At 41.5% G+C, this 23,777-nt stretch overlaps 1 protein-coding gene across 13 annotated transcripts in view; it reads right to left on the reverse strand.

The window, feature by feature from the left end:
- The window catches only part of TSC22D1 (TSC22 domain family member 1), a 134,124-nt gene extending 122,848 nt beyond the window's left edge, over positions 1-11,276 (reverse strand). For 6 of the 13 annotated variants that reach the window (XR_006789730.3, XR_006789728.3, XR_006789729.3 and 3 more), the window contains exon 1: positions 7,709-11,087. Coding sequence is in view for 9 of the 13 variants with exons in the window: in XM_064586080.1 (XP_064442150.1) it covers positions 7,709-10,527 (2,819 nt within the window). In the remaining 4 variants the exon portion in view is untranslated. Of the gene's footprint in view, positions 1-7,708; positions 11,091-11,135 lie in introns of those variants that run through there. The other 7 variants (XR_006789731.3, XM_064586085.1, XM_064586086.1 and 4 more) reach the window with 5 other exon arrangements.
- Between the last annotated feature and the right edge of the window lie 12,501 nt (positions 11,277-23,777).

Below are 23,777 nucleotides of genomic sequence, written 5' to 3' on the forward strand. Positions count from 1 at the left end.
AAGTCACAGAGCAGATGATCACTTAGGGAAAAGGCAGTAAGTGGGAAGAGGACTCAGAAATCTGAAGAAACTCCAACACTGAGTCTGACAGAGTAGATGAATCTGAGAGAGACTCAAAAAAGGGGGCCGGAAAGGTGGGCAGAAACTAAAAAGGAGATCCCTGAAAGGAAAATAGTGTTTCAAGGAGGAGGAAAAACAAAGGTCAGCTAGGCTCACTGATGCTGAAAGGTCAAGTAAGATTTCCATGTCAAATCGACTGGTGAGAAAGAAATAATGGGGGGAAGGACATGTGAATATTTGTGAAGCTAGGAAAAAAAGTCAACCTAGAATCTAAAATTAATTATAAATAGTTCTTTAAAATAATGTAAACATGTAATTCGTGTAATTGCTTTTAATGGGGCATTAAAGCATATTCTTACCATGACATATTCAATGCTAACAACACGGTGACACAGCAAAAACCAACCACCAGAGTTCCAACATTGCAGCATGCTTCTAATATCGCAGCAGCAGAACAGGTCATGCTTTGCATAGTTTCATAGTTTTAAATTCAACTTTCTAAACAAGAGGCAAAATCTACTTGTCTTACAATTCTGAAGCCAAAATTACAAAGACTGAATTTAAATTAGAAATTAAAATAGTTTTCCTGAAAAGATAATCTCCATACAACTTTCTAAAGAAAAAAAATATTAAACTTAATGCATTTAATATTTGCATGTCTAGTGTATTCCAGATACATCGGTGTGATGACTTTAACCACTTTCTTCTCACCAAGGGCTTACGGATAAACATCAGTATGTTCTATGGTAATTCTATTATTTGCACAAATACAAAAATCAAAGAAGCCTGCCTTTTTTCAGGTTTTCAGCCACTCTATTATTTATGGGCATCAGCCTTACCTCTTGTTGGCTTTATTAGTAGAAATACCGAAAGACTTTTAATTGGAAAAATGATTTTTAATACGAGCTGTTCTACTGCTATGTATGTAACCAGAGACAGCTCCACCTCTCTAACAAACTAAGCTTCAGTTTATTCACCAGTAAAACAGAAAAAAACTTAACTCACAGGGTTGTTGAGTTGGTTTAATGTGATAATAAATATTAACTGAATCTAATCCGAACATTTCTAATGACTTCTGTGAATTGAAATGCCAACTTATGTACTATTCTTATTTCTACTGGATATAAGCCCAAGCAATTCCACTCTCAAAATTTATGTACTTATTATAGATCAAATCTTGGAGCAATGACTTTATTAAAATTAGCATCATTCTTTACATTTAATAGTGCAGTATTCTACAGTTAAGATAGGTATACAATGATAGTAAACACAATTTATATTCCTTTTCCAAAACCCACTAAAATTACCAAATAAAATGAATTTTTAAGATAGAAAGACATAAGCCCACAAAAATTGAGAGAACGGGTGAAAAGACAATAGCAACAAAAATTTGGAAGCTGGAAAGCAGATGGTTGAGTGACAAATGACTTAGCAAACACTAGAAAATCAAATCTTTAGCAAACATTGGAGAAAGCCAAGAACAAACCCAATTTAAACTGTAAAATCCCCAAAAGACTCAGCAATTGGCAGTATCACATACATCCGTAGTGGGATATGGGGGAGAGAGGGAGCTAAAATAAGGAAGATTGTTTAAAAGTCTTTTTAAGAAGTAACCAGCTCCACTGATCCCGACTGTCCTTCCCCAATCCCAACAAAAAACTGAAAATACATTGTCTGGAGAATATAAAACACCTTATCTCAAGATTGAAAAAATCAGGTATAGCTGTAGACAGGAAACATACTAAAAACAGGGTGATTGAGTGAAGAAATATATATGGGAATGCCAAGACTCCCCCAAAACCTTTTACCCAACTTCCCTCCAGTCCCCCACAACCTTCATCTTCAGCAAGAAAGAGCCTTCTACAAGGATATCTAACCAGCTCAAAGCAAAGACATGAAGATACTGACATCAAAAGTCCTCCAACCAAACATCCCAGCCTGGTGACTATACAGTAAAGCTAACAAGTCTCACTGAGGATTTCTAATTAGCATTTTACTTCCCTATTCACAACACAACCACCAACCATCTAAGGAAAGGCTATAGTAGAACATGAAAGATAAAGACCGAAGCAAATATAAACTAAGAAAACAAACCTGGGGGACACTGATCACACAAGGAGAAGAAATCTTAAAAAAAAAAAAAAAATTATATATTCAGACAGCTAAGAGAAGGTATTATTGTTATTAGAGCAAGATACTATTTAAAAGGAGCAAAGTCAAAAAACAAGTTCTGGGAAATTAAATATATGATAACATATGAAAACTCAATAGAAGTAGAGCAAAAAGAAAATGAGATGGAAAATAGGAAAATACAAGAAAATTAGAAAAGTCAAAAAGGTCCATTATTATCCCAATAAGAAGAGTTTGAGAAAGAAACAGAAAGTGGAAAGAAATAATCAAGACCTCAATCAAGAAAAAGTCCCAGAATTAAAAGGTGTTTCCAGACTAAAAGGGCACACCAAGTACTCAGCAACATGGATGAAAAGAGACCTACACAAGGACCCCTCACTGTAAAATTTCCAAACACTGGAAACAGATACAATCTCAAAAGCTTTCAGAGAATTAGAGAGGGGAAGAGAGAAAAGCGTAAACAAGGCAGAAAAAAAGGAAAAACGAAACACATACATACACAGGTCACATATAATATTTGAGAAATCAGAGTGACTTCAGACTTCTCAAAAGCAATATGGAAGCTAGAAAGCAATGGAGCAAAATTATAAAATAATACAATTTTACATGTAATATTCTTTTTTTTTTTTTAAAGATTTTATTTATTTATTCATGAGAGAGAGAGGCAGAGGGACAAGCAGGCTCCCAAGGAGCAGGGAGCCCGATACGGGGCTCAATCCCAGGACCCTGAGATCATGACCTGAGCCGAAGGCAGACGCTTAACCGTCTGAGCCACCCAGGCGCCCTACATGTAGTATTCTTAACCTAACCAGAAAATCAAATGAGTGTCAGAGTAAACTAAAACCATTTTTTTAAGATTTTAATTTTAAGTAATCTCTATACCCAACATGGGGCTCAAACTCAACCCTGAGATCAAGAGTCATATGCTCTACAGCCAGGCATCCCCTAAAACCATTTTAAAACATCAAGTAAGCCAAGAATGAACATGACATGGATCACAGCAAAATGGAAATCCAACCACAGGAGAAAGTGAAGGGAATCCCACAATAATGGTTGTGTACCAAGTCTAAAAGACACTCAGTCCAGAATGGAGGTCAGAGGGGCATGAGAGACTGCCTCAGGAAGATAAAATTGATAACAATACCTGATATGTCTGAACATCTCAAGAGACATTTGATGAAAAGTTGAATTAGTGATAATTACAGCAAAAACTAAGCCAGGGGTGGGGCAGAGACATTGAACTTCAGCCAGATCACCCTATGGTAAAGCTTAACAGTCAACAAGTCACTGAGACTAGATAAGCTCTTTAGTCTCCTAACGTGCAAGCAGCCGACCAGACCAAGAATTACCAGACATCTGAGGAAAGGCTCTGTCACAAAAGGCAAAGCAAAAACGGTGAGAAAGGCATACAAAAATGGGAGAAAATTTGGAGGAAACAGATGAAAACTTGGTGGGGGGTACCTACTAACATTTCTATATGCTAAGCAGTATACAGAAATACATATACTACATATTCTAGTACACTATTATACTAGATAGCTGGGGTGGAGTAGAGGGAGGCAGGGAAGTGCGGTGACAGGAAAAGTGATATTTTACAAGAATACTGAATAATCGGGAGTGCTGGAATCATAACTATTAAGAAGAAGGAGTGCCAGGAGATAAAGGAGATCAGCTGAGTAGGTGATAACAAAGCTAAATCCTCATTTTCTATCCAGGAAGTGAGTAAAACCGAAACAAAAGCACAGAGCATTATATTTAACACACACTATACAGGGCCTATGAGTTAGACACAGTTCTAAGGGCTTTCCAAATTCATTTCCTATAACAACCCTATGAGGTAGGTACTATTATTCCCATTTTTTTTTAATGAGCCAAATGAGGCACAGAGAGGTTAAGTAGCCCAATATTACATAAAACTAACAGTTGACAGAGGAAGATTCAAACCTAAACAGTCTAATTCCAGAGTCCATGCTCCTAACCATCTAGCCATGCTGCATATCCAGGAGCAATATAAGCATATTGTTTACAGACTAGGAAGTAAACATGACAATCATCTAAAAGAGGTGAAAGTGACTGCTTTTGGGAAGGAAAAATGGAAAGGAAGGGGGCAGGAAGCTTTTGTTTGTTTCCATAACCATGTAAATTATTTGACCCTTTGAACTGTGCAGGTACAACCTAAATAAAAATTAAAGCCTATAATTTAGTATTGTATAGTTAAGATATTTTATCTAATGCTACCATCCTCAGAAGTAGGCAAAATGAGTATTACTATTTCATAGATAAGACTTTCATTCCTCTTTAATAAAAATTTGAGAGCCTACTACATAACAGGCATTATATTTAGAAAATAAATATCAACTCACCTCAATGATGAGGTGAAAGAGGTGCAAAAGAGCAAGCCTTTTTATTCTTTTCTTTTCAATTTATTGCATAAATTATATGATCCTGCATCTCTAACAGTTGTGCTTATGATGAGACAATATAAATTTTAAATAGTGACAGAAAAAGCAGAGAAAGGTCTGCTCATTAATTCATTCAAAAAATATTTAGTTCTTGTCCTTGAGGGGCTCAGAGTCTTGTGAGGAAGACAGGTAAACATGTGTGCAGTGCAGTTAAATAGAGGAACACCAAACAGTGCTCAGAAAACAATATTCCCTGGGTAAAAGGAATGCTTCAGAGGGAACATCTGAGCTGAGTCTTGAAGGATGAAGAGAAGTATGACCAATTTTACTTAAGAGGCTGTACTAATAGTTGGAAAACACAAAAGACTATAGATCAGTGTGAAATACCTGTTATTTTCCCTGTGTTATAAAGGTAAGTTCATGTTAAAAGCTAAAATAGGACATTAAGACCTTTTTGATGAGAATGATTTTAAAAAACAAGATACATAAACTCCTGACCTGTGTTTCTAATTTTTATATTCTTGCCCAATGATCAACTGAAAGCATTTTCCACGTGCCTAATAAACATTTTAAATTTTAAAGTGTTAAGAGTATTATTTCAAAAGACGACTAATCTTTCATTTGCCTTACCACCAAAAAATTTCACTGTTAACACGGTTTCTAAGTCATATATTGAAATTATAATGTACCCCCTCCTCCCATGAGAGAGAAATTGGTGACCAAACCCCAGAAGATGCAAGTGACACGGAAGCTATCATGGGAAGAAAAGGTAAGAAGAATTTTTTTAATCATTATCACTTTTTTCTCTTGTAGATACTCTCAAATTCCCTTCCAAGAGCAAATTTCAATGAAACATTTCTTCTTCTAAGCTTTAGGGGTAAAAGAAATAATATGCAGCAGAATACCATAAAGAAAATAATACACATGTTTATCCTTATTGATCTTTATAGGTATTTTAGGGGTGACACATTTTGATTTTTCAGCGTTTAAAGGATACCTATGAAACAAAAATTTTCTGGTTTTGATGACTTAACTTTGATGTTAACTAACAAAGGTTCAAATATGTAATAAATTCAAAACAGGTAGAGTCAACTCAGATTACTTTACACCAACATTTAATCATACTTCAGTATATCTTTTTGTCCCTTTATTTCCAAACCTTTCTACATAATTTGTCCCTAATTAATCTTCATCTCAGTTACTATATGGAAAAGTTAATTTTGTACTAAATATCTTAAACTGGCCTCTATCCCTACAATTAAAAACCTAGTTCTAAGTAGTAACATCTGACTTTAATTGTCTGGAAAAGCAAGTTGTGGAAAGCTCTATCATGACCTACCACCAGGGGAAGAAAAAAGGAGAAAGTCATGCCAGGAGACCACAAATGATAATTAACAAAAATCATGGCAGGTTTCAATTCAAAATGCTTGGTTTTCATTTGTGTATTTCATCTAAGCTTTTATTTCTCTGAATTCAGCATCCACATAATATACCTGATTTTCAGGGGTTTCACTCAGTCACACCCCTTAGATTTAGAAAACATTAATATTTGGGGTAAATAATTCTTTAAAATTATAGTGAATATTAGCAATCCCAGGTGAATATTAGCATATGAAACAAAGTTTTATCAATAATTATAATAGGACTATTAAGGAAACTACCCCTTAGAAGAGGTCTACCTCTTAAGTACAGTTTTGTATACATGTTACAGAATACATCTGGTTAGGTAACAAGGTTTTAATTATACGACTCCTGGAAAAATTATAAAAATCTTGAAAGACAAGATTTTAAATCATTTCAATTAACCATGCTTTACACCTTTTGAGTAACTAAAAAAAATATGTATCATGAAAACCTCACTGCAACATTGGCCTTTGTTCTCTTTTTCTTAAAACTGCAATTCTTTTGAAATACACTCAATTTTTCCGAAGTGAAAAACCACAAATACACATTTAGAATATAAATTTCCAATTGGTTCGATGAAAGTTCAATCACAAAAATCTCCAACTAACACTAAAATAATTAAAATGAACAGCCTTTGTCATTAACTCCTATGATAATAGTTTGATCAAGGTTAGTCACAGACCAGCAAATCTGTGAAAGAACATTCCTTTAAAAATCAACTTAGTTTAAAGCCATGTAGAATCATTAGAGATTTCACAACTTTTCTAGGCAGTCAGCTTAAAAGACACAATTTGATTCAATGGCATGTTTAGAGCATTATTTCCAATTACGAAAACACTGGTTTAATACTGTATTTTTGGCCCTAGGTATTTTTTTGACAAAGAAGGGAACAGGTGGAATAGATTATCAGGAGAACAAAGTCTTATTTTCATACCTCTACAAATTCAACCCTCCAAGACTTTCCTTACTCTTTAAAATGGCTACCACCTTGATCTACTTATACAAAAGGAAAAATGTACAGGATACTACTATCAAAGATGAATCTGGTAATTTTGACAGTGTACACCCTCCTCCCTCACGACATACTTTTTCAGATTCCCATTCCTGTTCTGTTCAGATAAAATGACCATTAAGTAAGTACACCAAAGTTGGTCAATTACAGCACAAGGGCAACCTATATAACCCAGACTAGGTCATCTTTCCTATAACGTCTGACTAGGAAAAGCAGGTAACATTATCTTTCACAGTCTAAGATCAAACACAGTAGAAGTGAAAAGGATTGTCCAACCTAGTAAAGGAGAAACAACCGTGGAAGGCACAACCCCCCTTCAAGAGATGATCACAAGGATTTTAGGAATTCAAATGAATAGACTTACTATTATACAGGTTAGCACAAATTTTCTGTTCGTAATAAATCTCTTTAAAAAGCATTTTATGATTAACAAAAACCACTCAGTGCCCCCCAGGCCTACACGTAACGCTCAATAACTCGTCTGTCAAATAGTTTACGTATTACTTACACCCACTTGCTATCCACCCTGAAACCATTCCGTAACACTCTTGCGCTAGGGAACTTACCGCGAAAACACATTTTCATATGCAAAATTGAAAAAGTATGTACTGCCTTCGACAAACGTCGTGCATACGCATAGCTACAAAACAGATTAAGTGTGAAGCTGCTGAATGTCTGCAGAAACATGGCATGAGCTTACCTCTCATCCTCGCCATCCACCAGGGGTGTCGTCAGCGGTAGCACCTTCAACGGGAAAAGAGAAGCAGAGGCTGCTAGGCTGCTGCTACTCCCATCTGAAACTGCTGACATTGCCCCACTGTCACCGCTCATAGTCTGAGGTAAGCCCACTAAGGAGGGTGCCGCTGGGCGCCTGGCATCTTCAATTTGGCTTCCAATCGCCTGAGCTAAGGACTGTGCAGAGAACTGAGTAGAGCCTAGCGGGATCTGTGGTGCCAAAGGCAGATTTATATTAGTTGCTATCAAGGGAGGCTGACTAACACTTGGAACCAAATTCCCATTTTGAGTGGCAGGGGTCTGTGCTATATTCTGTGGTGGAACCAAGTTTGTGGGGGCAGAAGGCATTCCAGAAGGGCCCGCTGAACTAACCTGACTGGTAACAGCAACACCACTAGCAGAGGGCAGAGGACTAACTGCAGGCAACTGCTGCGAAACTTGAGCTACTGATTCTACTCCTTGTGGCTGGGGAGGCACAGGTAACAAGGTACTCTGGGGGGCAAGGACCAATTGTTGAGGGAGGCTCGAAGCACTAGTCTGAACTCCCTGATGAGTAATCGCAGTTTGAGCGGGTGGACCTATCTGTGACGACGGAGGAGCACCTTGCTGAGTAACTGAAGGTGTGACTTGGGTAGAGGGCGGCTGCACCGCGGTAGGTATGTTTGCTTGTTGACCGATATTTGCAATTTGACTGCCAGTAGGCGCAACAGATCCTGCCGTGAGAGCCTGGCCAACGGGCTGGCCAGATGCCCCTGCAGGTTGTGCCTGGACTGCTGCGGGCTGCACGGGCAGCTGGAGACTCTGCGGCTGGGCCGGAGGAATCACTGTGGTCCCTGCTGCCACTCCTGCAGCACTGGGCTGTCCCGAGGACACCGCCGTTTGAAGAACCGGCTGCGGCTGTACATACTCTGCAGCGGGATTCGGAGTCACTGCTTGACCATGGCTCGGGACCGTCTGCGTACAGACAGCCGCCTGCTGCTGTCCATACTGTAACTGTTGGGCTGGTGCCCCTGGAAGGGGGGCTTGCACTGGAGGAGCCGTCTGAGAGTATGGCAGCTGGGGCTGAGCCAAACTGGAAACGGAAGGCTGCTGACCTACAGCTGAAGTTACACCAACCACACCAACAGGTGACGGCTGGATACCAGCTGCAGCACTGAGCGGGGCTTGCAGTTGAGGATAGCTCAGTTCTTGAGGCTGTAACGGTACTTGCGTGATCTGTGACTGAGAAATGCCGGCGGCACCGGGGCCACCGAAGTCCATCTGCTGAAGAGCCGGCGGCGGCTGCTGCACCACCACAGTAGGGGCCCCCATCTCTCCACTTCCCACACTCTCCGTGTAGTGACTCAGTGTGCTGACACTGCTGCTCACCGAGCTCCCGCTAGTGCTCTCCCTCTCCGAAGTCACTTCTACCGGGTTTTGTTTTACACCTTCCACCACTTTATTTATCGCCACAGCTTCTGCAGCAGGTACAGCATTTTCCTTCTCATAGAACTCGGTGCAAGTCCATCTACCTTTTTTAAAGGGTTCAGAACTAGAATCTAACTTCACAACTCTGAACCTCGACGTGTTAACTGTGGGTTGCTGCTGCTGACTTGAAACTGGTCCCACAGTCATCCCTGCAGCTGCGTTAGGGGCACTGTTAACACCAGCGGAGGAAGAAACAGCACCATTGCCCATGCCACTCAAGATAGTCACATTAACACCGCTGCTAACTCCAGGCCCAACACTCACACTAGCAGCACTAGGAATATTGCTTGCATTTATATGAGCATTACTAAGCATGCTGCCTGTCACACTAGGATTAAAACTACCCACAGCAGTAATGTTGACATTATGCACTGTGTGAGTGCCAGTAACGGAACTTATACCTATACTGCCGGTCGTACTTGGAGCACGGATATTAGTCATGACAGATGCAGGTGAGCCACCCGATGATACAGCAAAAGTTGCTGCAGCTGGTATAACACCGTCAGAGCTTCCAGTGGCAGAGAGTTTTCTGGATACTGGGCTTGTGGGCGGCCCTCCGGGGATGGATGTACTGGCCACACCAGCATGGGATGGATGGTGGTGCCCATGGTGTAGGTGGTGCCCATGGTGAATGTGATGGTGGTGATGGAGGTGGTGTGGATGAGCATTCCCATTGATCACAACATTCTGTTGGGGAAGGTGAGGCAAATGAGGCTGCGGAAGGTGGGGCTGGTTGGGAGAGACTGCCCCAGGTGTCTCAGCTTCCTGGAAGTTATTTAGAGTCTCTTCTGAGGAGCTGCGTTCAGGCTCCCCCAAGTCAGTGGCCCTGGAAAGTGACACATCAAGGATCTCGGAAGAAGACAGATCTTCCGTGTGAGATTCATCCAGATCATCATAGCTCTCAGTGTCCTCCGCTATACTGTTGTTAGAGCTGATGCTGGCGGAGATCTGAGCCGGGGTAACGCTAGTTATCTGGAAGCCACTTTTCTTTTTCATTTGGGTTCCGCCTGGCGCAAGAGGCTGTGCCTGCAGCTGAGCCTGCGAAAGGAGGTTCAGGCTTTGTGGAGGCGGAGGCTGTGGTCCCGACGTAGAAGATGCTGCAGGAGGCGGCGGCTGGAGCAGCGACGGAGGCGGAAAATCCTCGGAAGATGTGGCACTACTAGCAACGCCGGTACCTGCTGCACTGAGAGCAGAGGCGCTGCCACTACCGCTGCCCCTTCTGGGGAACATTGCCGGGTGCGCCATCTTCCTAGCACTAATGTCTGCAGCGGCCGCGGCCGCGGCGGCGGCGGCGGTGGACTCAGGCGGCTGGTGCATTGTGTCGGGTACCGGGGGGCGGAGGAGGCGAGTGCAATTTCCTTCTGCACCGTAAGCTTTGTATTCAAGACGCCGGGGAGGAAAAACGGGACCTGACGCTCCGCCCGGCGCGGTTCCTCCTTCTCCTCCTCCTCAGCCGAAGGCGCCGGCCGCTCCTGCCTTCGAGGGCGAGCTTCGGGAAGGGAGGATGAACGAGGGTGAACAGAGCGGCCAGGGACCCGAAGGGGGGACCCCTTCAGTCCTTCGCCATTCACTTTCCCCTCTAGTCTCACACCCCCCTTTATATTCCGCTTCACGTGGGGTGCGGGGCAGGAGGGAGGGGGGAGACAAGGCAAGGGGGAGACAAGGGGAGGGGGTGGGAAAACCGAGAAATGCCCACCTTCTCCGGATAACTCAGAAGCCACCTCAACCCCTCCTCCCGCCGCGGCGGCGGCGGCCGCTGCAAAACCCTCCCGGTCGCTCTGCACGAAGGCAGCGAGGAGCGAGTGTCGCCTTCCCCTCGCCACCCCAGCGCCGCCGCCGCCGGCGAGCCCCGAGCTCAGTGTCGCTCAAACCTCCCCTCCCGGCCCCGCTGTCCCCGCTCGGCCCTCCCCCCACGCCCCTCGGACCCTTTCAAACCCCCTGGGCTCGCGGCGGCTGTTCCGTGAGCAAACGCTGGCCGCGGCTGGGGCCGGGGCGGCGAGGCTCGGAGCGGGGCGGCGGCGGGGCGCCCGGTACGGTGAACCCAGCAACGAGGCGCGGGCGGGCGCGCAGAGACGCCGGGTCCTCGCGGAGCACGGCCGGGGCGCGGCGGCGGCAGTGGCAGCGGGAGCCCAGGGACCGCTCCATCACTGGCAGCCATGGAGCCCGAGCATTTTCCTCCCTCAGGGCAGGCGCCTCGGCTCGGCACACGTCCTCCGGGAGGAAGGGGCCGGCGCCCGAGCCTCCCCGGAGGGCGGCGGGATGTGCGCTAGCGCAGAGGGGTGCGAGCCGCTCCTGTCCTCTTCCTCCGCAGCCGGCTCGTCCTCACCCTGCTGCTCCCGCGGCCGGGGCGGGAGGGGGCCGCAGGCAGCGGCGGCTCCTTCTCGGCGGCGTTGGTGGCCAGACGCGCTGGTGCAAGCGACTGCAGCCGACGCCGTTCAAAGGAACGAGAGGTGGGGTTGGTCGGTGTCGGCAAACGGGGCGGGTGAGTGGGTGGGTGCCGAGGGAGGGCGGCGGGCGGGGAGGGGGCTGTGATGGTTGTTACTAGTGCTCTTCTCCGGCTCCACCGTATCCCCCAGTCTCTCGCGGCATCGAGGGAGGAGGGACCAGCGCCCGAGCGCAGGAGGAGGAGGGGCGACCGCCGGCGAGAGGAGGCGGAGGCGGTGGCGGTGGCGGTGGCGGTGGCGGGGGGAGGGGGCAAGCAAAGGAGAAGGAGGGAAGATGGCGTCTGCGCATGCGCCCCGGCGCCGCAGACATAAAGCCGGATCCGGCAGAGAAGGCGGTGCCGGGGCTTCGGGCCTTGCCGAGCGCTGGGTCTCCCGACGGAAATTGCCGAAGGCTCGCGGAGGCGCACACGCCGGGGGGAGGGGAGGGGGTGGGGGATTTCTGCCGGGGGAGCGAATCCGGGTCGGCCTGTGAGTTTCGGCCCGAGTGGGGGTGGGGCAGGGTGCGGGGCGCGCGCAGCTTAGGTGTGTCCGCTCTGTTCTCACACGCGGCCGGTGCGCGCGCGCGCGCGCGGGCACGAGGCAGGGGAGGGGGCCCGGCGGGGAGGGGCCCGCGGAGGCTGCTGGAGCCCTGGGTCTCGGGTGTACGCGCCCTGGGTGGTGTCCCCCCCGCCTGCGGAATGGGTAATGAGGCTTTTCTCCGCAGCAACAGCATCACGAGTTTCAGTTCCCAGGAGCCTGCCGCTGCCGCCACCGCCACCGCCACCGCCACGACACGACATGAGTCAGGCTTTCTTCCTTGGCGCGTGGCGGAGCCCTCCTCCCCCTCGCCGCACCTGGGCTCGCCCCCGGCCCGCGTCGCCCGCGCCCCCTAGGCGGAGGCCCCTGCGCCGGGAGCTGCGCGGTCCACGCAAGGCCGGAGTGTCTTCAAGATAGGTGCTGCCTTTTGTGCAGTGCTGTTGTGGCTGCCATGCAGTCCCCTCGCCCTTCGACGGGCAGGGGTGAGCTAGCCGGGCAGATGTTGCAGCTGTTTGCTATTAATTGCCTAAGTTCCTCCCGGGTAGGCTCTTCTCTAGAGACGGGGTGCTTGCAGTCCATCCCTACCTGGAGGGAAGAAGGAGCCTAGCCCTGTAAACTAAGTGACCTCAACAGGTGGAGCTTATCTCCCGCAGAAGGGTCTTTCCGTTGAATTGTCCAGGCTATAGCCCCCACAGATTTGACTTGAAAGACAAATCTTGGTGGCAACACGAGTGCAGTGATAAATGAAGACCACCTCTTACGGTTTGAAAAGAAAAAGGGCCATCTGCAAATCCAGTTTTAAAAAAAAAACCTGCGTGGTCTGAGCATAGTTTTACAGAAGCAAGGTTAGGTTTGATAGGAGGCAATTTACTGGAAGTTGCTTCCCTAGCATTACCCGTCAAAACGTTCTAGCTCTAAGCTAGAATGTACTATGGAGCGAGAATGTACTTCTCGCCCAGGAATTAAACAACAACAAACTGATACGGAAAATCCTAGAGAGAATTTTTTTTTTAACTTAGGTTGTTGGGGAACTAAACTTTATGGTTAGACAATTAATTTAGGAAATCTCACAAATTTACACATCTATAATCCTATTTCAGGAGCTTGTTTAAGCATAAAGAGCTGTAGTCTCTTGCACAGTTTGATAGACATCTAGTTGTCAATTCGGTGCATTACCTTTAGGTTACTCTCTTGTCTTCATTCCATCCTTCGGTGTGTCACCAAATGCACCCTTAACATCCCATGTATATCCTCTATCAAAGTTATGATATATTGTTGCTTTTTCTGTGGTCTCCCCCACTGAACCCAAACAGAGGACTACCTTTTTTACTTTAAATTGCTACTGTGGAGCTTTGTGCTAGGTACAAAGTAGGTGCGCACAAATATTGAAAATGGTGTGATAATAAACATGAACTACATTTGAAAAGATCGTACTTGTTTTAGGACATTCATGATTTTGTGAATGACTGTATTTTTACATAGCCATGGCCATTGGTGTATTTTACAAGAATTTTTTTTTAATACACAACAGTTCTTGTTGCAGGTGAAACGGGTGGTTAATGGTGGCCATCCATTGTTGAAATGCAAATCCAACTTGCTATTTCAACAGTTTGTGAATGGAAAATAGAAACTGTCTTATCCAATTGAACCTGCAATGGAATGTAGATAGACAAAATGTGTTTCTTTGGACTAGTGTGAAAGAAAATGCTCTTGATCTCTCAAAATGTTGCATTAGGTCCAAGTTTTAAATTACCCCAAACAACAACAGCTCAACACCCCCTTGGACCCTAAATACCCTCTGTGATTGTGCTGATAGGGTTAGAAGCAGAAGAAACAAAGTCTTACCCGAAGTTGACAGAATGAGTTGAGATAGCCCTATAAAAGCAGATACTTGTTCTGATAACCAGTAGTAAATGATAGTGTTTTGGGCTGTTTTGATGGGGGGGGGGGGGGGCAATGGCCTTTTCAAATGTATTTCATTTTTGTCTGCCAAATCACTTTCAAATTCCTGTTTAGGCTGCATCAAGCCGCACTAAGCTGTAAGAAACAACTCTGCAATTATGGAAACCTGAGTTTTAAAAATCTCTCTATATCTCTCAGTTACCAGCATTTCTGGGACCAGGAATACCTGAATTCAAGTACATTAAAACAAGCAGAAGTGCTTAAAGAGCTATGTGTTATTATGTTACCACCTTTTAATTAAAAAAAAGGGGGGGTCTGGATTTTTTTACATTGATACTAAATGCCTACTGCGATGTGTAATGAAGTCATTAAATCCTTTGAACTCAGTACATAAGTTATCCTTTGCCTTTTGAAAGACTGAATTTCCCCTGTTTACATTCTGAAGGTGCAGCTCTGAATTACTCTCTATTGACTAAAAGATTAGCCTGTAGTGCAGTGTTCACTTAAATCTAGTCACTGCAACATTGCAAACCAACGTGTATATTTGGCTGTGTTTAGTGTTTTTTTCCTACCATAAAATACAAAATTTGCTGAACATTATAACACAACTTACCTGATTGTGAGAACTGTGAGATAGGTCTGTATTTAAAACCAAGTGATTCTCCGGGGCGCCTGGGTGGCTCAGTTGGTTAAGCGACTGCCTTCGGCTCAGGTCATGATCCTGGAGTCCCGGGACTCGATCCCGCATCGGGCTCCCCGCTCGGCGGGGAGTCTGCTTCTCCCTCTGATCCTCCCCCTCTCATGCTCTCTGTCTCCCATTCTCTCTCTCAGATAAATAAATAAAATCTTTAAAAAAAATAAAAATAAAAATAAATAAAACCAAGTGATTCTCCAAAAGTAATGCCCTCAAAGAGCAGGAAGGGAATACTTAACACTCAGAATGGCTGTGAATGGTAAAGACTGATATTAAAAGAGAAATGTGAGCAGCAAAGATGCCACTATTCCACTAGAAATTTTAGCTAAGCAGTGCTTCTCAGTCATGCACTATTACTTACCTGTAACTTTTTAAATGTCATCTAGAAAGAAACGTCAAAATTTTAAATGAGTTATAAACATGAAAAAAAAAAACCATTTTTTACATATGCAGAAACTTATGCCTAGGTATATTACTGCATGTTTATAAATCAATTCGCTCTCTAGAAAATTTTTTAAATGAGACCAGAAGTAGTATATGCTACTTGACTTTTGTAAATAGCACAAAATTCTTATTTTGAAATTTCTCATTCAAATTTCAATGTGTACAGTTTAGCTTATAATTGATTAATTTTTGCAGCATTTGTTGAATTTTCGATACAAGTATGTTTCTGGTCAGTGAAACAATTTTATATCCTCGAGGAAGATATGCTTATAAAACAAAAGTTTGACTTCAGAAATTTTTAATTTATGGTTCAGAGGGCACACTGATACACATTAGCTCATTTGAAGGAGAAGACATCATTCTCCTTTTAGAAGTGATCACAGAGAGATTAAATAACTTGTCCAAAGTTTATACCTAAATCTGGGTACTCGGGTCCTCTTAATTTCAGATTCCATTCCTCTCTGTTGAGAGATTTTTCTAAAAAAGCAGCCTGAACTCTAGGGACTAGTATTTTTCAAAACTCTCTTGGAAATTAATGAGTGTTCTTGTAATGCTTTTGAATGCCAAGAAAGATATGCTGCACACACACTAATTACATACAGCTTTTCTTCTACGTGAAGAGGATAAAAGACTTTTTCCCTGTTTGACCAAATGTAAATGTTACAGATTCTGCTATAGTCAGTCTTTTCTGATTTATGGATGTGTTAATTTGGGAATTTTCTCACAACTTAAAAAAAAAATCATTTCTAACTTCTGCTACAGAACCGTGAAGTGACATTGCAAAAAGAAATAATTTGTTAATTTAGGGTTTTTTTTTAAGTCTATAATCAAATAACACTTCAAATTTCCCCAGAGGAGAGCTAATATTTATTTAATGCCTACTCTCACTACACATTGTTCTAAATGCTTTAAGTGTTTTATCTCAATCCTCACAACTGTATAAAGTAGGGACTATAATTACCCCATTTTACAAATGAGTAAAGTGAGGCACCCAGAGGTTTAGGTCTCACAACTTGGCAAGTGGTGGGACTGAGATGCAAATTGCTGTAATGTAACCACCCCTCACAGCTGCCTCCAGACATATTGTTACATCAGGCTCCTGCTAATTCTAGCTCCCAAGTTAAATTTCTACAGAATACTCATGTTTTGATTTTTCTAATGAGATATCTCCAAAGAATCAGAGAGCACCATTTTCTCCCGATATAGAGACATTCTAAGAAAGAGTATACATTTTACAGACTCTACTGTGGCCACGTAGGAATTGGGCTTAAATGAACAGAACAACGATTTGATAAGTTGGATGATCTTTCACTGATCAAAAGCGATGTCGAATGCTTGAAAAAAGGCATTAATCACACATAATTGAGGAACGCAGTCTATACAGGACAAGATAAATGTTTTCCCATTTTAGCAATTAGCGTTCATTGAATATGAGCGCCTGTAGAATAGAGACAATAGTAACCTAGCCTTTTCAATATGTTCTAAGGACCAATTTGTATTTGCACATCTTTTTGAATACTTAAAGCTATAGAAATAAATACATTTATTATTTTTGTATCATAATTCTAGTAAGACCTCTGTCCTTCTACCATACATGAACCAAAACCGGGTCAAGAAATACAAACAAATTATAGCAGCCAGTGTTTCTTTGTATTTAAAGATTAGGTTCATGAACAGTTAGGTATATCTCGAGTCTCAAAGCTCAGGGGAAAAGAAATGGCTGTTGAAGTCATTCCTTAGTATGAAGTTTTCCTTTGCTCATTCATTTTCTTCCCCTGCTCTGACATTATCTTTTAGAAGAAAATTGATAAAGTAGTTCTCAGTAACATACTTAAATTGACATTTCCAGTTAATTTTATTGTAGAAGAAAAACAGGAAATCATTAGTCTTAAAGGCCAAAATCTTTTCTTATTTTAATACTTTAAAAAAAGAAGAAAAGAAAGTCTTAGATGCACACAAGATAGTTGGAGTCAGAAGCATAAAATAAAATCCGTTAATGTTATGACCACATAATGTTACAGGCAATAGTACTGCTTATGTATGGAAGGTGTTTACAAAATCTATATGAATGATAAAAATTACCTAATGAGATGATTTAAAGGAGGAGAGGTTAGAATTTCAAAGAAAGTGTGAGATGGACTTTAGGAGGAAAACCCCCAACATAATTGATTTGTTTTGTTACATGCTATACACACTTGTCAAACTCAAGAAAATTAAGTATATAACTGACTCAGCTTAACTGAGTTAAATATAAAATTAATTGCAAAGATGCCAACCAAGCTTTCCATCAAAAAATGGAAGAGAAAGTCCAGGTGCTATTTTGCCCTAGTTATTTATAGATAGGAATGGGATCACATGATAATGCCAACTCAGTGGTTTACCTTTGATGTTTAAAAGAGTTTCTAAACATACTCCTTATTCAAGTCATAACCAGCATTACAAAAATGGTTGTTAAATTACACCTATATCAATACATATTTGAATAAAATGGGTTAATGGCCTATATTATCCCAACATTGACCCCAAATTATTTGATAAAAACAAGAATTTTGAAAGGAATACTTCCAACAAAAAGCATCTTGAGAAAGGAGCTAAATTTTCTTTATTCTGTCAAGCATATGATAGGCACTCAACAAGTACTTATAAAGAATTTCTTAAATCCCACATTATGTAATAATGTTGTCAGTATAATTTATCACATGAACTTTACTACTAGATTTTTCACAAGATATCTCAGAAGAACATTGAGTTCAGAAATTATGACATTAGGAAACAAGCTCATTATCAAAATTTTGGTCAAGGGCATTCAATGGTATTAAATTTCCTTCTCTGTTCTTTACTTGATCTCTAAAATTCTCCTTGTCCTACCTAAGCCTATAACAACTTGCTGACTACTCTTTTTCATGGAACATCATGCCCAAAGCATTTTTTTTTTTTTTGTAAACAACAAAGTCCAGTGAAAATGGTAAGAAGATATGAGTTGAATCTCTATCTCATTTTCTGATAGCTTTGCATTTGTTTAGGGACAGAGCATCATGTTAAATACCGATGAGAACTGGAATCTTCAGCCTTTGTGGATTCTGGAAATGGCATTCTTTCCATCCTAGTTTAAGGATATGGAGAATTCATGTGCTTCTTCCAGTCAGATGAGCTCCAGAACTATTTTCTAAGAACTTACTTGGCATGACTAGTCACAGACCTCCTACAAAGCCCACAATGAATAATTTCAGATAAAATGATCCATTGTGTAAAGCTTGACTTAGTTAATATGTCTAAAAAATTTCCTAGCTTTCTATTAGTCAAAACTTTGAAGTGTTAATATCAAATGAGGGCTTTGCTATTATTTTTCATTTCTTCCTACATGAAATTTCTTTCTTTCTTTTATTTATGATTGTGAAGGGTAATAGAACATGCCACCACATGCTGCTTTGATATATTGATATTTTGAGCTGAGCTATAGGCACTTAAAAAGCAAATGCAGGACGTTCTCTGAACTCCCTTTATCTGCCTGAAGACATATTTTCCAAAAGGAACTTGGATGTCATAGACACCCTCCCCTGGAGTTTCCTCAACCAAGGAACATTGACTCTTGTCACTGAGAGGAAACTTCAAGTTGACCCCATACTCAGACAAACTTTGTCACAGACTATCATACCACCCATCTATTCTTCTATGGCCCATTTATCTTTCCTAAAACTCATCCACGCTCCCTTAAGAGGCCTATACCTCCCCTACCCTCTCCCTATTAAGATAGCATTTAATCCTGAATTCTAAAGACACCTCAGAGTTACTCATGTTTCCTGAGTGTATCCTGTGTGTGTACATGAGGTATGCGCGGTAATAAACTTGTTTGTTTTTCTTTTGTTAATCTGCCTTTTATTACAAGGGTCTCAGCTAAGAACTCAGAAGGGTAGAGGGAGAATTATTTTTCTTCCCCTACAATTGTCAGAATAATAAAAACTGCCTTCTATTATAAAACTAAGGTTAGAATGAAGAAGCCACCTTGGTGATCATTATGGATATATTTTTAAGTACATAATATCTATTTAGCACAGTATACAAGTGGTCAGTCAATTCTTTTTTAATGGTAATTATTCTGTAGCTGAAGTATATTCCTAGTGAATACATAGTAGCTGCCTGAAAATAGGACTTCTTTATGCTGTTCCTTTTTTTAGAAGAACAGGAAGATTTTGACCCCAGAGCCTTTCAAATCTGTAGGATCTTCAGAGGAGGCAAATCGCCATTTCCACCCAGCTCTGCATTATTCAAACGTCCAAAGAAAATAGTCTTTGGCACTGTTTCCAATGACTCTGTTCTAATAAGACATTAACTTAGCATTCATCTTATTACTAGTTGTACCAGATGAGTCACTCATTTAAGACTCAGGCCTTCACATATTTTCAAATGGCTTTGATCTACAAGTCAACATTTTTTTCGAATGTTGAATAGATTTTATAGTGAACTCATTTGCCATTCCAATCTCTCTTCCCTTCCCATTCACCCCTCCACCTTCCCCGTACCCCACTCTCATTCCCCTCACCATCCCTCAGAAATTGAAATTACAACCAGCTTCACACTGATGGCACCCCAAAATAGTATAATACTTCATTTTCTTCTTTGTGATAACTGTGTAGCAGCAACCGCCTAATAACACCACTTGCTATTCTGTCCATCCTAAGGACATGATGAGTTGTATTTCATGAATAATGCTGCTGCAAAAACAGACAATAAAAACAAATAAAAGCATATCGACTAATTAAAAGAAAGAACATTCAACATCTCACAAATGCATATTAACAACCATGGCTGATCTCATCTGAATTGTATTGCAGATTATTTTTCACTTCATTAGGTTACAATATGGTTTTTCTCCCCTGAAAAGTACTTAAAGTAGAATTAACTAAAAGCATATAATAATTTGTGGCTGCTATATTGGTAAGAACTAGAAGATAGGAAATGTGGGGTTTTGTTCTCCTTAGAAGAACTAAGGACAGGAAAGATAAGACTGATCCAACTTCAGTGTAATTAATTGAATAGCTACTATGTGCTCTTTAGCAGATGAAATTGTCTATGCAATGGTCTTTTATATATCCGTGAAAGCATAAAAGGAGACAAACTTCCCCCACCCCTTACCCCCAGCTTAAAGGTAGATTTGCACAATCTTATTGTAAACAAAGGGCAAATGGAAAGGAGCAGGAGAACAATTCAGTTCATGTTTCACCAAAGACATTCTTCCTCCAGGTTAAAAGTAACCAGAGACTTCTAAATCATTGCAAACATTTCTTAATCCCCCAACTACATAGGCATAATATGGATCTTTGGAAATTAGATAAGAATAATTTCAATGTGGGGCACCTGGCTGGCTCAGTTGGTAGAGCAAGGGACTCTTGATCTCAGGGTCTTAAGTTTGAGCCCCACATTGGGTGTAGAGATTACTTAAATAAATAAATCTTTTTTAAAAAAAATAATTTCAAAGTAAAATAATAGCAGCATTATAGTTTAGAAACTATGATGCATCATTGATGCATACATCTGCTGGGAAATGAGCATCTGGTAGTGCCCTACAGATGGAAAAAACTGCAATTATTGCTCCTTATTTTGATAATTCATTCTGAGTAAGTGTATAAGTATTGTTAGTTGTCTTAATTTTTTGTTGTTGTGTTTTTGCTTTTGTTAGTTTTTTTTAATAGCAGACATTTGGGGATAGAAAAGCCTCTATGTTCTAACAGTATTACTAAGATGACCAGGAAAATACACCAAGCGTAACACAAAGCAGGGCTAGTAACAATACACCAAAAGATTCTTTGAGGCTGCTTGTTCCCTGATAAACATCATGATAGCAACAGCCCTGCATAGAATAAAATTGAGTCCCTATGTATTTAACATTCTCCAATTTTATTCCATGGCAGCCTATTATCTCTACAGGGACAGAGGGAATATTCCTAAAGAGAAAGACTAGGTTTTATGTTTAAAAATAAATACCAGTAATAAGTCATTAGCTCCACCTTTAAAGCATTAAAGGGAAGTTTTTTAAAACCTAAGCTTGAACTCCATTTTCAACAAGGAAACTAGGGAACATTTTAAAAGCTTAAACTTGCTTGTTGTGTTCAGGAAAGGCCCCCATTCCATTGACCTGGCTGTGGCTGTCCTGGGCCAGAAGGGCCTGAAGTCTATTGCACAGATTGAATTGCATTTTGATCAGTTTTTTAGGTACAACCTCCACCTCATTATTTGCATGTGAATTTCCCAAGGGCACTTTGCATTCCTAGCCATCTTGAACCTCTCAATCAACACCAATGGGGTGCCCCATCCCCAGCTACAATGTGTGCAAAGGGATGTGAAATCATTAGAAATCTGGTCTAGACCAAAAGAAAAAAAAAATAGTTTAGGCGGCAAATCCAAGGGGGAAAAATCCATTAAAGTATTATACTTTATCCACTATTTTGGAAGAATTCCACCATTGCTTTCTTCTAATAGCAAAGATAACATGAATTGATTGCTTTTGTTTCAGTGAGGTCTCTCTGCCCACAAACGTGACAGACTTGTCTAAATTGTAGCTCATTTTTAATGCGGAACTGAAAACTCCTCTTGTGCCTCCAGACCTTGTAACAGAACATTCTAGAATGATTATAATCATATTTCAGTAGACAATATTACACTTATACAATCAGCAGAAATGTGCAATAATTAGGTCATGAAAGAATAATAGATTTACTAGTGGAGGAAGTACTTAGTTAGGGATACTGAGATAATGTCCAGAAAAGCTGCATGGGGACAGAATTTTATTTTATTTTTTTTATTTTATTTTTATTTATTTATTTTTTTTTCAGTAGGCTCTATGCCCAACACGGGGCCTAAACTCATAACCCTGAGATTAAGAGTCATGTGTTCTACCGACTGAGCCAGCCAGGTGCCCCTAGAATTTTGAATTATTACAGAACTCTCAAGTGCCTGTGGTAGGTTGGAGAGCAACTAGGAGAAGTCTCTGGAAGATTCAGCGGGTCCACTCTCTTACCAAACCCCTTTACATTTAAAAGATCCACTTCTTGGGGCATCTGGCTGGCTCAGTCAGTAGAGCATGAGACTCTTGATCTTGGGGTTGTGAGATTGAGTCACATATTATGCATAGAGATTATTTAAATAAGTAAAATAAAGGATCCACCTCTATCTCTGACTTGGCTCCTTTATTTTTATTTATTTTGGGGGGAGGGTGGGGAGGCAGGCACACCTTCAAACAAAAAGGAAGCCTAGACATAGAACCTGGACTCCTGAAGGTCATTTTATATCACTGCTGTCTTCTTCTGAGGCCTAAGCTAGTTTCCCAGTGATGATGACCCTGATATACAGGTTAAATGACAGATACAGTCAGAACTATACTATGAAGAATCTGCCATCACATGTACAGTAGGGACTTATTTCCTATAACATTAGGGGTTCATTTTCTATATAATTCCTACTACTCAAATGATGCAATTCAAGTGAAAAATACAAACCTATTGCTACAACATTGTCAATTATTCAGCAAGAATTTACTAAGAAGTACTATAGATTGCATATATCAAATATCCCATATGTCTTAGGCTGAGTTCCTCCAAAATGAGAGACAAGACTTGTATGCAGTTAGTTTATTTGACAAAATAGGGCCAGAAGACAGGAATATCAGCTGAGAGGAGAGGGGGTGGAACTGGGAGGGAGGCAAAGCCAATACAAGGATATGTTACTGAGTTGACTATCATGGAGGAGCCTTAAGCATGCTTTCGAGGAGAGAAAAAGGGTTAACATTTATCTACCAATTTCCATTCCCCATTGGTCAAGGGTGGTTCTATGAACATCAGATCCACCGTCCACCACCCAATTTTTATACATGCTCATGAGTACAGAGCCGGTTCTAATGGTGTTCCATCCCAGTGGATCAGGGAGGGCACTATCCTATCACACTCACGCAAAGCCATTCAAGGCTGGAGAGGAATTAGTAAGCTGTTGAGTAAGAGGTGGGTCCCAGAGGACTTAGCAGAGGCCTCCAGTTATTACAGTGTTTCAGAACTGATTGCCATGATTGGAATTAGCATATAATTTTCTAATTCTGATCAAATATCTTTTTTTTTTTAAAGATTTTATTTATTTATTTGAGAGAGAGAGAGAGCACATGAGAGGGAGGAGGGTCAAAGGGACCAGCAGACTCCCCGCTGAGCAGGGAGCCCGATGCGGGACTCAATCCCGGGACTCCAGGATCATGACCTGAGCCGAAGGCAGTCGCTTAACCAACTGAGCCACCCAGGTGCCCCAAATATCTTTTTTTAATTGAAGTATAGATGACATATAATATTATATTAGCTCTGGTGTGCCATATAGTGATTCAACAATTATATACATTACAAAATGCTCCCCACGTAAGTGTAGTTAACCTCTGTCATCATATAAAGTTATTACATCCCTATGCTGTACTTTTCATCCCCATGACTTACTTATTTTATAACTGGAAGTTTGTACCTGTTAATCAGGCACATAACTCATAAATGCAGAGTCTGTTTCTTTTTATTTGTTCATTTGTTTTGTTCTTTAGATTC

Source organism: Mirounga angustirostris, unplaced genomic scaffold (genome assembly GCF_029215605.1).
Source record: "Mirounga angustirostris isolate CCGP_5_RB_7025 unplaced genomic scaffold, mMirAng1.0.hap1 SCAF_3, whole genome shotgun sequence".
NCBI classification, from domain to species: Eukaryota; Metazoa; Chordata; class Mammalia; order Carnivora; family Phocidae; genus Mirounga; species Mirounga angustirostris.